The 16144-nt window shown below is 46.9% G+C and overlaps 1 protein-coding gene across 2 annotated transcripts in view; it reads left to right on the forward strand.

Annotated features, from left to right (window-relative positions):
• Positions 1-15219, forward strand: part of CDKAL1 (CDK5 regulatory subunit associated protein 1 like 1) — a 303837-nt gene extending 288618 nt beyond the window's left edge. For both annotated transcript variants that reach the window (XM_029052781.2, XM_029052782.2), the window contains one exon: positions 14452-15219. In XM_029052781.2, coding sequence (XP_028908614.1) covers positions 14452-14622 — 171 coding nt within the window. In that variant the 3' untranslated portion in view covers positions 14623-15219. The remainder of the gene's footprint in view (positions 1-14451) is intronic.
• Positions 15220-16144: the final 925 nt, after the last annotated feature.

Raw genomic sequence — 16144 nt, forward strand, 5'->3', positions numbered from 1 at the left:
TGCTCTGCCCTTTGCCTGCTCTGTGACCTTGGGTAAGTCGCTTCACTCCTCTGGGCCTCAGGTTCCTCATCTATAAAAGGGGGATTCAGTCAGTGATCTCTCTCTGTCTTAGATTTTTAAACCTCGAGTGGGGCAGGGTCTGTGTTGTACCTGAATATCTTTGTGTGCTCATCCACAGTACTTAGTACAGTGCTCAGCAACCTACTCAGTGTATCTCGATCTCGCCCTACTAAAATCGCAGCGCCTCTAAGAGGCTTTACCTGCCTAAAACCTCATCTCACCATCCAGTATTAAGCACTTAATGCTCACCCTACCCCCAACTCCACAGCACTTACGTAGATACCCTTCTATTTTGCCATTTCCCCCCTAGTAATGTCTGTCTCCCCCTCTAGACTATAAGCTCCTTGTGGCAGGGCTGTGTCTACCAACTTTATTGTATTGTACGCTCCTCCACGTTTAGTACATTGCTCTGCACACAGTGAGTGCTCAGTAAATACCATTGATTAATTGCCAGTAAGTGCTTAATAAATACCGCAGTTATCATTATTCACGTTAATATTACAATATTATTAATACATCCTTCCTCTAGACTGTGAGCTCATCCTCTAGATCGTCAGCTCCTTGTGGTCAGGGAACTATGTTATATTATACCCTCTCAAGGGCTTAATACAGTGCTCTACACACAGTAAGCACTCAATATATCCGATCGATTGATTGGAGGGGGAGAGGGGTGTGGGGGAAAGGAGTTAGACAGAAATGTTTCCACTTTGCCTCCTAGCCTGTGAAAGAAATCAGCCTGATTCAGGCTGTGCAAATGAAGGGTGGGTGTGGATGGAGAGGAAGGGAACATTATTTGCAGGTGAGAGATTTCACACCATTGATGATCTGATTCGATATGTTTCCAGCAGAGGATATTCTAGGGCAGGGGATGGTTCTCATCTTCCAGGATTATTTATAATAAAATAAAACGATCCATTTGCGCAGCCACTAAGCCTTACTCACTGGAGGGTAAGACCATGCGGCGGAAGCAAGGCGATTCTTGAACTCTACCTCGAGTAAAATATATACATATATATATTTATATATACACACACACTCTTTTCTTTTGTTGTTGTTGTTGTTTTGAAAAACGTAACCTGACCTTCATTTTATACCTTGGGTTAATAAAAATGGCTGTTTGCCAAGCCCTCTCTACGTTTCATTGAGCTACAGTTGTAAAAGCTGATGGAGTGTGAAATGAAAATGTGTATCACATTTCTAAGCATCATTTGATGTCCTTTTTCCAGCACAATTGTTCGGCAGTCCAAAAAATACGTAGCGGTGGTTTAACATATGGAAGAAAGATAACTAATGGTTTACCCAGCCATGTAATTCCAAAATCATTTCTACCATGGATTGTCTTTCTTTCCCTCGTTTTAAAATGGAGCCTAAGTGGGCTTTAATAAAGAAAAAGAGAGGGGAAATGTGTACCATTTATTAGGGCTAGCGTATTATTGGTTGTGGGGATTCTGTGCTGGGTCATGTCTAGTGGATCTTCAGCTTTTTAAAGAAAGGAAGCAGAAGTTTGGCTCCCTGGTTAGTGGAGTCTGAAGGGAATCACCATGGGTATATTATTGAGGCCGGAGACAGGGAGCAAGTCACATGGAAAGCAGCCCGGACTCCTGGGCTTTGAAAATTTTAAATCTTCCAAAGAGATTCCAGCTAGTGAATAACCCACTCATTGATTATTGACCTCTGTATTTGAATCATTTACCTTACAACGAAAGTGACTTTGAAAAGAAAATCGTGGTGAAAACCTGCAGAGAAGAAATAAATCCAGATGGAAATATGGCCGGGGACTTCTTTTGGACAGTATTTATTTCTTTTATTGTTTGTGTATCGTGGTTAAGTGGATGTTAAAACTTCTTCAAAGGGACCAAAAGCTGATTTAAACTCTCTCAAGTTTCTTAGTTTGTTGTTTTTTTTTTAAACCTATCAAGATCTTATAAGTATCATGCTTAGAAGAATGAATCCAAACCAGGGCACTCCAGAAGAGCAGATAGCAGAAGGTTGCTTTATCATGGGATACCCACAGCTCATAATGGGCAGGGAACGTGCCTACCAACTCTGTTATGTTGTTATATTGTACTCTCCCAAGCGCTTAGTTCAGCACTCTGCTCACAGTAAGCGCTCAATGAATACGACTGATTGATAAAACCGAGAGAGTTCGATAGAAATTCTGCACGGCAAAGACCAGTTCACCTGTTCTAACATGTCCTTTGTTCTTGGTTCAACAGAGAACAGCAAAAGAGTCACATTACCAGCTAAGGAATGTACAAAAATCAATAAATTTCGGGAGGGAAAGAGAGAAAGTAAGCAGGGGGAAAAAAGAGAAACTGATCTTTTTATTTTTTTTTTACCTTACTGTGCTCTTCTGGTTTTGATTTCCCCTCCCCTTAAGAAGAAGGAGTACCGCTAAAGTATGACCCATTTGAGTTCTTTGATATTTCATAGGTTGAATATCTTTAACCTGAATTTCTGCTTTTACAACCACATTCTCGGGTTCTTTGGTTCCTTTTCTGGGGATGAAATTTGTTACGAGATAGCCAGTTACAAATCACAGTGAGGTAGCTGGTGCCCAGAGAAAGGTCAGTAATTGTCCTGGCTAGATCCAAAAAACTCTTTTCTGGTTCTTCTGTCCTCCATACGATTTTAGTTAACTTAGAAAATGTGGCTCTCTGCCAGCCCCTCGCCCTTTCCCTAGTTCTGGTCTGGAATGCCCTCCATCCTCAAATCTGACAGACGGTTACTCTCCCCACCTTCGAAGCCTTATTGAAGGCACATCTCCTCCAGGAGGCCTTCCCTGACTAAGCCCCCCTTTTCTCCCACTCCCTTCTGCATTGCCCTCACTTGCTCCCTTTGTTCTTCCTGGTCCCAGGCCCACAACACTCATGTACATACCTGTAATTTATTTAAATCAATGTCTTTCTCCCCCTTTCTAGACTATCAGCTCATTATGGGCAGGGAATATGTCTGTTTATTGTTGAATTGTCATCTCCCAAGCACTTAGTACAGTGTTCTGCACACAATAAGTGCTCAATAAAGAAAACTGAATGAATGAACCTCCGGGTCACTGAGAAAGGGAGTTGGAGGGTGCTCTGCAGCCAGTAAGCAGACCCAAGTTTAGGCCAGAGAGGGCCGTCTTGACAGCAAAAAGACATCAGCAACACCCTTCCTCAGATAATCCAATCAACAAATCGTATTTATTGAGCACTTACTGTGTGCAGAACACTTGTGAGAGTACAGGGTCCAAGTTCGTAGGCACGGTCCCTGCCTACAACAAGCTTCCAGTCTAGAAGGGGCGACCAAAATTAATAGAAATCAGTAAATGACAGATATATGCAGAAGTGCTGTAGGGCTGAGGGAGGGGTGAATAAAAGGGAGCAAATTGAAGCGCAAGAGTAAGACAAGCCCTGGTAGTGACTATGAATTTCAGAAACCAATTAGCATTTTGAAAACCCTTCCCAACAGATAAGTACCCCCCTTTTGCCCCTCCAATCATATGTGGGTTTGAGATTGGTGCCTATGTACATAAACTTTTATCTTCTTGGATAAATTACTTATGCACATTTGAAGGAAAGGCAGCCCGGGGTGGCCACTTAATTACATTCTCCCAAATTCCTTCGCATGTGATGATTTGAGAATGGATGGCTCAGAGCAAGACTATAACAAATAAATACTGAGTAAAGAGAAGTGGCCTTTCATCAGCTCTTATGCTACAAGAAAATACATCACATTTTTCTGCCCCAGGCCTTCCTCTGCTACAGTGTTTGCTTTGCAAAATGCTAAGTTGAGTTAGGTTGGGTTTTTTTTTTTAATAGCATTTGTTCAGCACTTACTATGTGCCAGGCACTGTACTAAGCGCTGGGGTAGGTACAAGCTAATCAGGTTGGACCCAGTCCCTGCCCCGCTTGGGGCTCACATTCATAATCCCATAAAAGTTCCCATTTTACAGAGGGAACTGAGGCCCAGAGAAGTGAAGTAACTTGCCAGAGGTCACACAGCAGGAAAGTGGTGGAGTGGGGATTAGAACCCAGGTCCTTCTGACTCCCAGGCCTGGGCTCTGTCCACTAGGCAACACTGCTTCCCCTAACTCCCGCTGCAGCGGTTCTCAGGTTGTGTTTTATCAGCTGTTCAGTTGTGCGTCTGCCACAATCTGCCGTCACAATGAACACCCCATGTTCGCTTTTGCCAAATCTTGCCTTACTGTACGGGCGTGGGCTGACCCCATTTTCCTCTGGGTAGCAGAGCACCTACTAAGTGCTTAGATATGTACATTTTTGCCGGGGGGCTCGGAGGGGGGAAGAGCAGAGGGAGCAAGTCAGGGCGACGACGCAGAGGAGAGTGGGAGATGAGGAAAAGCGGAGCTTAGTCTGGGAAGGCCTCTTGGAGGAGATGGGCCCTCGGGTCTTGAAGGAGGAAGAGAGTAATTGCCTGATTTGAAGAGGGAGGACGTTCCAGGCCAGAGGCGGGACGTGGGCTAGGGGTCCGCGGCAAGACAGGCGAGATGGAGGCACAGGGAGAGGAGAAAGTGTGCGGGCTGGGTTGTAGAAGGCAAAAAGTGAGGTGGGGTAGGAGGGGACACGGTGGTGAAGTGCTTTAAAGCCAACGGTGAGGAGTTTTTGTTTGATGCAGAGGTGGATGGGCAACCTCTGGAGTTTTCTGAGGAGCAGGGTGACGCGTCCTTTACATTTTTGTAGAAAAATGATCCGGGCAGCACAGTGCAGTATGGACCGGAGTGGGGAGAGACAGGAGGCTGGGAAGTCAGCAAGGAGCCTGATGCAATAATCTACTGATGTCTGTCTCCCCTACTCTGGACTATAAGCTCGTTGTGGGCAGGGAACGTGACTGTTTATTGTTGTGTTACACTCTCCCAAGTGCCTAGTACAGTGCTTTGCACACAGTAGGTGCTCAGTAAATGCGATTGAGTGAATGGATGCCTGGGAGTGTACGATACAACAGAATTAGCAGACGTGACCCCTGCCCATAACGAGCTTACGGTCTGGAGGGGGAGACAGAGAGAAGGGGCCCATTAAATGTATATAGACCACTGACAAGTCTTACAGAAATGCCTTTATTATTAAGAATAATAATCACTGCTATTGTGGTGTTTGTTAAGTGCTTACTATGCTACTGTTTTCGTTACTGTATTTGTTAAGCGCTTACTATGTGGCAAGCATCGTGCTAAGGACCGGGATAGATGCATGAGCCCCATACCACATGGGGTCCACAGCCCACGGGGCAGGAAGAGCAGGTATTTCCCATTTCACGGGTGAGGAAAGTGAGGCACAGTAAAGTCAAGTGACTTAGGGAGACACCGCAGGTAAGTGGTGGATCCAGAAGTAGAACCCAGGTCTCCCGAATCCCAGTGCTGTTTTCATTCCACTAAGCCGTGCCACACCTTGATCTTCTTCCTCCTCTTGGACCCCTGGTCAGTTCACTAAAACCAAACCCCGGGCTTTGTCTCCTTTTCCTTGTTTGGGGTTTGAGGGATGCTATCCCCCGGCCCCCAGTTTTCCGCCAGACCATGGGAGAGGTCTTCCCGGAAGCCTTCAAGCCACTTAGGTCGGACAGAGCTTGCCGATGACTGGGAAGGGTCCGGGCATATGGAGGCAACCCAGCTTCACCCACGAGGAAGCCCACGATCAGCGGCGGGGTTGGGCAGGTTTGGGAGGGATTCCGGATTCAAGCGAACCTCTGCGTACCCAGTATCCACCAGGCTGTGTCCTCCAGGGACTCACCCCAGAGAATCTACAGAAAACACCCCAGCCAATCCTCATTTCCCAAACCACTGAAGTGAAAGGCTCCGTTCGTGCGGGGCCAGTGTGGAAGGCAAACGAGAAATACATTCAACAAGGTTAAGAAGCAGCTTAATAATTAAGTTAAGGCTGTTGAAAGTGGATCTAATTTCAAACAGCTCAGCTAACCGTGTTAGGAGCCGACGAGGGTGTTCCTTCCGATTTCTCCTTCCACCCCCTAAGATATTGGCTCCGGTCCCAAGTGGTTTTGAAAGAAGTGTACCGAGCCTTCCTTGGTTGATTTTTAAATAAGAATGACTTCTTCAAACCGCAGTGTGAGACGGAGGCAGAGAGAGTTGAAACCAGAGCACGGTTCTTTGATTCCACGTGTTTTTCCTTCAAGCCACATCTAACCATTTCCCCGATGTGCCCATAGGACACGTCAGCAGCCCACACTTTGGTCAGCGGGGCCTAGTCCGTTTCGCTCTACGCCGACTTGGTTGCACCATTTCACTTGCTAAAACCGAATTCGCTCCCGCACGCGTCGTGTCGGTCAGTCAATCCGTGGTATTTATTGAGCGCTTACTGTGTGCCCGGTGCTGTACTGGGTGAGAGGGCGTCGAGGGGTAGGCGATGTCTTTGAACGGCACGACAGCATGACGAAATGCCCCTCTCCATCTCCTCCCACGTCAACCCCCGGGCGATCGGAGTTCCCAGATCCCTGGACGAACAGCTTTGATTTCAGGGGCATCACAATCTGTCACCTGGCCATTTTCTTCTCCCTGGGGCTAACAGCCAGAGGGACAGGTGGCCCCAACTGTGGGTCTCTTTGGGTCACCAGGAGGCCCAGATAATAATAATCCAAACAGTCATAATAAGTACAAGCACCACGGCCTAGTGGATAGAGCCGGGGCCTGGGAGTCTGAAGAACCGGGTTCTCATCCTGGCTCTGTTACTTGTCCGTTGTGGGACCTTGGGTAAGTCACTTCACTTCTCTGGGCCTCAGTTCCCTCCTCTGTAAAATGGGGATTAAGACTGTGAGCCCTATGTGGGACAGGGACCTGATTAGCTTGTATCTACCCCAGCGCTTAGTACAGTGCCTGCCATGTAGTAAATGCTTAACAAATACCACTGAAAAAACATAATAATATTAATGATATTTGTTAAGCACTTGCTATGTGCTCAACAATTTTGTAAGCACTAACTATGTGCTCAACACTTTTGTAAGCACTAGGGTGGATACAAGTTTATCAGCCCGTACAGTCCCTGTCCCGCATGGGGCTCATAGACTAGGTAGGAGGGAGTAGGATTTAATATCCATTTTACGGATGAGAAAACAGAGGCACAGAAAAGTGAAGGGACATGCTCAAGGTCACCCAGGTAACAAGTATCAGAGCTTAAAACCCAGGTCCTCTGACTCCCGGGCTCGTGCTCTTTCCACTAGGCCGCCCTGCTTATCTTTCTAATCAATCCATCCATCAGTCATATTTATTGAGCGTTTACTGGAGAAGCAGCGTGGCTCAGTGGAAAGATCCCGGGCTTGGGAGTCAGAGGTCATGAGTTCGAATCCCAGCTCTGCCACTTGTCCGCTGTGTGCCTGTGGGCAAGTCACTTAACTTCTCTGTGCCTCAGTTACCTCATCTGTAAAATGGGGATTAACTGGGAGCCTCACGTGGGACAACCTGATGACCCTGTATCTACCCCAGCGCTTAAAACAGTGCTCTGCACATGGGAAGCGCTTAACAAATACCAACACTATTATTATTATTATTATTACTGTGTGTAGACTCCAAGATAATCTAACAGAGTTGGTAGACACACTCCCCGCCCACAGCAAGCTTACGGTCTAGAGGGGGAGACTCCTATGTATACTCCTAATGAAGGGTATTTAGGGTCAGTCTGGGCTATCTCTGCTCAGTAAATGTGCCTCTTAGAGGTGACTAGCTCTCTGAAGAGAACCGGAAACATAATAGCACAGGCCTGGAAATCACATCATGGATCAGACTATTCAAAATGATCATAGCCATTCCAACTCTGTCGGCTGTGCTCCGGAACAACAAAGGAAAAATGAAGCCAAGAGTGGTTGCAATTCTTACAGGTCCTTCTGTTTCCTCGTTGATTCTTGTAGTACCCATGGCTTCCTTTGATCGCTTCCTCACTTCTAACCGCAGTAAGGATCAGACCTATAGCCCTGGGTCTTAGGAGATAAAGTGCTACTTATTGATCACTGGATTCTGGTGCACTGGAGAAGGCAGGCCCTGAAAAGAGCTTTGGGATATTATTGCTCGGGGGCGGGAGGGATTTGTCTGCCATTGTGTGGATGAAAAGCTTCCCGGTGCTGAGGGAACTAGGGAAAAGGGAGTGAAGAGAGCCTGAGAGAATGGATATGAATAATCCATCAACAGATTGATAGAGCACCTACTTTGCAGAGCACTGTACTAAGCTCTTGAAGAGTCCCAGTAGAGTTAGAAGACATAGATCCTGCCCTCAAGAAGCTGAACAATTTAGTCAGAGGTCCATCAGTGATATTTATTGAGCCCTTAGTATATGCAGACCACCGTATTAAGCGCTTGGGAGAGTTCAGTCTACTTACTAGGCATTATTCTTGCCCTCGAGGAGTTGAGAGTCTAACAGAAGAGGGGGAAACAGACATGAAATAACTGCAGATAAGAGAAAAGAGAATGGAAAAATTGATTATGTGGATGTCTGAGGGCTGAAATAGTAGAGCAAGTTAGACTAGAAGGATCAAGGGTGAATAATTAATAGCAAGTCAAACAGATCAATATTTTGAGTACTAGAATGACATAACTGGGATGCTGGAGGAATAATCAGGGAACACTTCTCAGAGGAGGCGACTTTTTTAGGAGGCCTTGAAGGAGGGAAAGGATGCAGTTTGGTGAAGCTGGTGGGGAGATCGGTGATCCTAGCAGGAGAAAAGGCAGAAAGAAGGGACAGGAGGCTGGAAACCCAAGAGGGAAAGAGAAGGTGTAGGTTTGTTTGCTTAGGCGGAAGAAGGGGAAGAAGAGTTTTCTGATGGAGAGAGAACCTTGAAGCCAATAGCCAGTGGCTTTGGTTGGATTGGAAAACCTACGGAGAGATCGCTGAGAAGAGGGGGGATGAGTCTGACGGGTGTTTGAAAAGATGATTCTTGTACTGAGTGGAAGAAATATTGGAAAGGAGAGGGGCTGGAGGCAAGAGGTTTGTTTCCAGTACTGCAGATCGTACGCGATGAGACTGGGTTTAAGGGTGGAAGTTTTAGGGGTGGACGAATCCACAAGATATTGCAGAGGAAGAGCCAGCTGGACCAAATTACAGACTAAATGCACGAGGTGAGTGAGAGGGAGGTGTCAGTGATGATCCCACAGTGATGAGTTTAGGAGGAGGGGGAGGTGGCCAAGTGGGTGGTCTCCCCCATGCACTGCATCCCCCCTGCTTTATAACTGTATAACTAAGCCCCAGAATCCAGGTCCCAGGTTCATTCTGGGCAGGGAATGTGTATTGTTGGATAGTAGTCTCCCAAGCGCTTAATACGGTGCTCTGCACACAGTAAGCGCGCAATAAATACGACTGACTCACCTTTCAGGGAGGCCTGTTGGGGTAAGGCCGGAGATTTCTGTTAGCCCACCAAGCCAGACCGAGCAGGCACTTTGGAAAGTGAGACCACTGGAAATCAACTCCTCCTAGCCCGAATCGACTCCTTCTCGTGGCAGGAGAGTTTGCGTACGCTGTTGAAGCTTAGAGCGTGCCATATAGGGTGATCCATAATGGAAAGGTCTAAGGCGGAGTGTCAGGCAAAATCGATTCACCGGAGCTGGGCAGCAGCAACATGAGAGAGAGTCAAAGGCAGATGATCAAGTGATCGAAGCGTTGATCAAAGACAACGGCAGAGACTCGAGTTTTTACCCTACGGAAGAAGGTGATGGTAAACCACTTCTGTATCTATACCAAGAAAACGCTATGGATACACATACCGGAATGGCCCTGTGACAGAGATGGGATGTCCTGAAGCGGGTGTGTCCGTGGAGTCGCTGTGTGTGACCTCATTACCTTGTATTAGATAGCCAGGGCTTAGTGGCAGGAGAAATTCTCGGTAAGCGTGGCTTCATTTATAAGGATTTCTCACCAGAGAGATACTGAAAAGAGAGGTTGACAAGAATGAGCATCATGACGTGGATAAAGTATTTGAAGGATATTTTCCAAGTGTGAAAAAGTGTAATTTGGGTCAAAAAAGAAAAACAAAACACTCATAATTCACTCTACCGATTCCCGTTGGATTTTAAGCATCAGATGGGCCTTTTAGTGAGTGTTTGCATGCTCTCTCTTTGTGTGTGTGTGTGTGTTTGTGTGTGTTCACATAAATACACATAATCAAAAATCTGTGACCAGAGTCAGTTCTAAACAAGTATCATTTAAAAAGAGAAAAAAGCAGAGGAAATTCCGGGCCTTGCGTTGGCTTTCGTTGGGAGCCTCTGAAAGCTGTCGCGGGCAAAGAGTGTGGTTGGCAGTAGTCGCGTGTTGGGTGCCAACCCTGCGATCGGTGTTCGCCCGCACCCTGGATCCTCCAGCTCACCTGCGGAGGATTGTCCATCGTGGCGGCATTCTCTGTCGTCGCCATTATGGACAATCTCCCATGGGTGACAGTGGGCTCGGTTTCCATTCCCTAAGGTCCGGGCTCTCCAGACCGAATGATGCAGCGCATTTCTGCCTTTTTTCCCTGAAAGGATAGCAACCAAAGTCTAATTTATCTCGAGCACTGTGCAGTCAAGTAGCTCTTCGCCGTGGTTAGCTAATACTTCAAGCTCTTAACAAGGCCCCGGAGCCATGAAAGAAATCTGCGTAGGAGAAATGTTTGGAATCCATAGAAACTCCACCTCAGAACGAAAGCCTTTGTTGACTAACACAAAACCAGATCTTCTAGGCAGCCGGGCTTTGATCGACAGATGCTACACCTTGGGTTTTGATGTGATTATGTGTTTCTTTCATGCAGCGAAATTAAAGCTTGCAAGGCGGGTGTCAGAAAGGCAGGAATCGATGAGTCTGTGAAGGAGCCCACAAAATATACACGTTTGGCAGGTGTCAAGGCAGAGTGATGCTGAAAATCATCTGAAATGCATTTGATCCTCCAGTACACGGTTTAATAATTTATAGGACCCCTTATTAGCAGAGCGGAGTTTACTATCGCTATCCTCTAGACAGGATGAAAGGCAGACCGGGACGCAGGCCAGGATCCAATCCAGGACCCAAGTCAGGACCGAGTGCAGTTTCTAATCCAGGACCCAGGCCAGAATCTAGTCCGGGTGTCGGTCCGGGATCCAGTCCTGGACCCGGGCTGGGACCCAGGCCAGGATCCAGTCCAGGATGCTGGGTTTACAGATGCTCTTTCTCCTCCCTGAAGCTCGAGGCTATTTCTGTTTCCTAGTAATTGGGTGGAACGGTCAGTTGGAGCCCACGGATGGTTAGGTTTGGGATTTTCAGTGGCAGGAGAAATTCTCTGTAAGCATGGCTTCATTTATAATGGTTTCTCTCCAGAGAAGTACTGAAAAGAGAGGTTGATGAGAATGAGCATCATGGCATTGATAAACTATATGAAGGATGTTTTCGGAGGGTTGAAAAGTGTAATTTGGGTCAAAAAAGACAAACACAACACTCACAATTCACTCTACCATTTCCCGTTGGATTCGAAGCGTGCAGATGGGGCTTATAGTGAGTGTTTGCATGCAGACATAAATATACACATCAAAAATCTGCGACCATCCAACCAAATTTGAACTGCCCGGTCACATTTTAAGAAAACATTTATTTGGAAATGTGTTTTAAATATAACCAGGCAGCTCTCATTAGGCAGGATGGTAACAAATGCATACATATACATCTTTTTTATACATGTACGTATATTATTTATATACATTTACACATAAATCTCTGCAGGCATGTGGAAGCCAGAGGTAAATGGAGAAGCAAGTTTACAAGCCAAGGAGGTTGAGGAGGGGAGAAGCACTCCCCAGTAAATTTATTTATTTCTATTAGTGTTTGTCTCCCCCTCAAGACTGTAACCTTGTTGTCAGCGGGGAATGTGTCTCATATTTTTATATTGTACTCTCCCTAGTGCTTAGTACAGTGCTCTGCACACAGTAAGCGCTCAATAAGTGTGATTGGCAGTTTACAGGGCCGCTCCTGGGGGAAAATGGTTTTCAGGAATCAGTGGCATTGTCGACCCAAGGACTGCCTGCCCTCCTACCCCCCCTCCTGGCCGTTGGCCCCATGTAGAGAGGAGCTGTGTGACCTTGGGCAAGTCACTTCACTTCTCCGGGCCTCAGTTACCTCATCTGTAAAATGGGGATGAAGATTGTGAGTCCCGTGCGGGACAGGGACTGTGTCCAATCTGAATAATTTGTATCTATCCCAGCGCTTAGTAAAGTGCCTGGCACATAGTAAACGCGTATTGAGAGTGGGGAAGACTGTCCGTCACTCAACCCACCGGGGTTGAGAGTTGCAGATGAAGCGCTGTGACATGGCGGCAAGAGGGCTGGGGGAGAGGGGCTCGAGAGGATGGTGGGCCACAAGATGGAGTGGACAGGTGGAGCCTTCTTCCCGAGTCATCTTCCACTGGAGCATAACCACCCCAACTGTTCCTCATTAAAACATATCTCGCAACGTGTTTGTGGGCCATGGGCCATATGCGGGTCATCCCGGATTTCAAAGCAGATCAGATTTTGGGATGCGGGGGGCTACTCTGTGGGAGGGGCGATAGCATCGCCACCGGAAGCACAGAGTCATCCGGGCTCCTGCGATGGAAAAGAAAACGGCGCTGGGCGGATGTCCCGGGAAGACAAAGCCGTCAGGTGAAAATCCTGAACCCGTATGACCGTGACCAAGTGGTCCGGCGGCCCGGTCCGGCCCTCTCCTTTTTGTTCCGCCGAGAGAAAGACCGGGAAATAGCACCTGCCACTCCGGCGCCGGGGGCGAAGGCGAGGGAGAGCGGAGACCGAGCTGTCTGCTTGGGCTGCCGCCTTGGCCCGCACCGTCTCTGAAGTAATTCACGCATGCGGGCACAAATGAAAGCAATTTGCGAGTTGAAACAACAAGGTCAAATTGAACTTATTAGAAAATCAAGTGAGGCGATGACAAAGAAAAAGCTGAAAATAGTGTCTGAGCCTATTCCCGCACCCTATTATAGCTTCCAAACAGCGCTGTCAATGGAAGAAGCTTCTCTTTTAATCTAGCTCCCAGGGTGGGCTACGCTCAAACATATCCCCTTCCCCTCTTTCCCAACTGACTCCCCCCCACCCCAGGCTACATGGGGCTGACTTGCTTAAAATCAGAGGCAACGAGGAATTTGAACCCTGATTCTCGAAGAGTATTTTCCTGGTTCTGAAGCCACCTTAAAATTTTCAAGTCGCCCTTTTGGACAAATTGGCTAAAAAAAGGCTGGCTGTCGGAGTGTCCCAAAATGCCGTTTAAAGTGTGATTTCTTCAAAAGGGTGATTGGACTCAGAAATGAAGCAGAGACACGGGGAAGTTTGCTTTAATGCCTAATAAAATCCCGCAAAACTTACACTCTATAGATTGATAGGAAGGCGAATTAGCTTGGGTTCTTGGATTGCAATTGCTGTAGCCAGTAGAGACTAATGTGTAAATGCTCTAGTAATGGTTTCTAATTCCTGAGTTTACAGAGCTTTCTCTGTGCATTGACCATTGAGAGAAACAGATGGAAAGCGTTGAATGTCTTCTTTTCTTTCATTTTGTAATTGGGTATTCATCACCCACGATTCACATCACAAGTGCTCCTTATTTCATCAGTGAACTGATGAATAACTGTCCAACCATATACACGCCATAAGGGGCCATTCTCATGTAATCATTTGGGCGAAAATATCATTTAGCCGTGGCTCTCATCTTGTGCCTCCAGGACTCTAATGCCTAGTTTTTCAGCATCTTTTGGCCTTTCCTTAAACCTTAATCCTGGCCCGTACTCTAACCTTAACCCTGAGCACCGTGGAGTAATAATCATAATAATCGTGGTATTTGTTAGGAATTTACTATGTCCCAAGCACGGTGCTAAGCACTTGAGTAGATAGAATACAATCAGATAAGACACGGAGCCTGGTACGTTGCGCTTGAAGAGAGTTCAGTAGAGTACAGTCGGTAGAAAGGGCCCCCGCCCTCAACGAGCTTACGGCCCTATAACCAGCAGGATCAGAGTGTGGAAATTGAAATAATAACTGAAAAAAATAATGAAAGAGGTGTGCGTGCGCAGCTCCGTTAATTATTCCCTTTACTTTCTGTGCAAGACAGATCCAGAGTAATAGCCAAGGACACCTTGTCACGCATTAGGCTTGGAGCATCGTCCTCCGGGTTTATAGAAACCTCCAACCCCTTAGTACAGTGCTCTGCACACAGTACACACTGAATAAATACTATTGTTGGATTGATTGATTGACTGGGGTCTCAGCCAGAGACTAACTGGCTATCATTAATGTCAGTCGGTACTAATCTTTCCTGTGATTGGGCCAGACCCTTAAAAAATTTCTAGACCATAAGCTCGTTGCGGGCAAGGAACGTGCCTATCAACTCTATTGTAGTGCACTCTCCTGAGCACTTAGTAGAGTGCTCTGCACCAAGAAAGAGCTCAGTAAATACCACTGATAAAATCTGTTTCTGCCTTTCTCTGCAGGAATTCAAGCAGGTGCTGGAAAATGGCTCGGGCCCCAAAGCCCACCCTGGGGCCGCGATCCAGCCACAGAGGCCGCCAGGGGCCAGACAAGATGGCAGACAGGCGATATTGACAGTCATCCTGATTCTACTTGCTGTCCTTGTTGCCCTGGTTTTGAAGACCCACCAGTAATGCCTCAGCCTTCCCAGGAACGACCAGCAGCCGTGATCACCTAAAAAGGGGGTGACGTTTTCTCCTTATCCCACCCACCACTCCTTCCTCCACCCTGAAACACGGGCCTTGCCTTTACTTCGAGAATTGTTGCCTGGGGATTTAGTTCAGAGCCCCCCCGGGGGTGCTGCCCACATCGTCCTCTGTAAGTTCTTCCACTCCATATCTGTTTTCAGCATGGGATTCGGAAGATTCCCTGCACGTTATCAATTCACGGGCGAAAGAATCCCAGCGGAGAGAGGTGCCTGAAGAAAACGCCGCGCCTTTGTATGTGAAGGATTTTTGAAGCTTTATTAAAAGTTGGAGAAAAATTCACCCCTTTCCCCATCATCATTGGCATTTGCCAAACCCCTGCATCGTCGACGGGGATCATCTGCCTGACCACCACTGTCCTGCTCACTTTCTAACTCGGCCCATAAAAGCTCCGGAGTTTATTTCCACCTCTGTTACGGTCGGCTATAGTGAAGAGGTCGACTTTTTCTATAAAGAATAGAAAGAACATCATTATTTTCCAACTATTATAAAGCATAATAAATGGAATGAGTTATTATACTTAAATTGTGGATCTCTTTCTATAACTGTCAGAAGTCGTTACTAGACTGTGATGTAGATGGATCACGGGGCGAGGTGGGGGCGATCACCAGTAGGTGTGAACTGAATGCTGACCGATTTGATTTCCGTGGATGGTTATATTTTTCAGAGCTGTTTAGCCGTCCACCCTGTTGTTTCTTCCTGCCAAACTCAGGGAGTTGCTTAATCCCGTGCCTTTCAAAGAAACTATTATCATTATTATTTTATTATTATTATCAATAGTACTACTTTTACTACTACTAATAATAGTATTTATTAGGCTTTTTCTTTGGCCAGGCATTGTACTTAGCACAGGGTCAGACGCAGTCCCTGTCCCATTTAGGGTTAATAATAATGTTAATAATGTTGGTATTTGTTAAGCGCTTACTATGTGCCGAGCACTGTTCTAAGCGCTGGGGTAGATACAGGGTAATCGGGTTGTCTCCCACGTGAGGCTCCCGGTTAATCCCCATTTTACAGATGAGGTAACTGAGGCACAGAGAGGTCAAGTGACTTGCCCACAGTCACACAGCTGACAAGTGGCAGAGCTGGGATTCGAACTCATGGCCTCTGACTCCCAAGCCCGTGCTCTTTCCACTGAGTAAAGTCGGAGGAGAAAAGTCAGTTGTATTTATTGAGCGTTTACTTTGGGCAGGGCACTAATAATAATAATAATGTTGGTATTTGTTAAGCGCTTACTATGTGCAGAGCACTGTTCTAAGCGCTGGGGTAGACACAGGGGAATCAGGTTGTCCCACGTGGGGCTCACAGTCTTCAACCCCATTTTACAGATGAGATAACTGAGGCCCAGAGAAGTGAAGTGACTTGCCCACAGTCACACGGCTGACGAGTGGCAGAGCTGGGATTCGAACTCATGAGCCCTGGCTCCAAAGCCCGTGCTCTTTCCACTGCG

This window comes from Ornithorhynchus anatinus, chromosome X2 (assembly GCF_004115215.2).
Source record: "Ornithorhynchus anatinus isolate Pmale09 chromosome X2, mOrnAna1.pri.v4, whole genome shotgun sequence".
NCBI lineage: Eukaryota > Metazoa > Chordata > Mammalia > Monotremata > Ornithorhynchidae > Ornithorhynchus > Ornithorhynchus anatinus.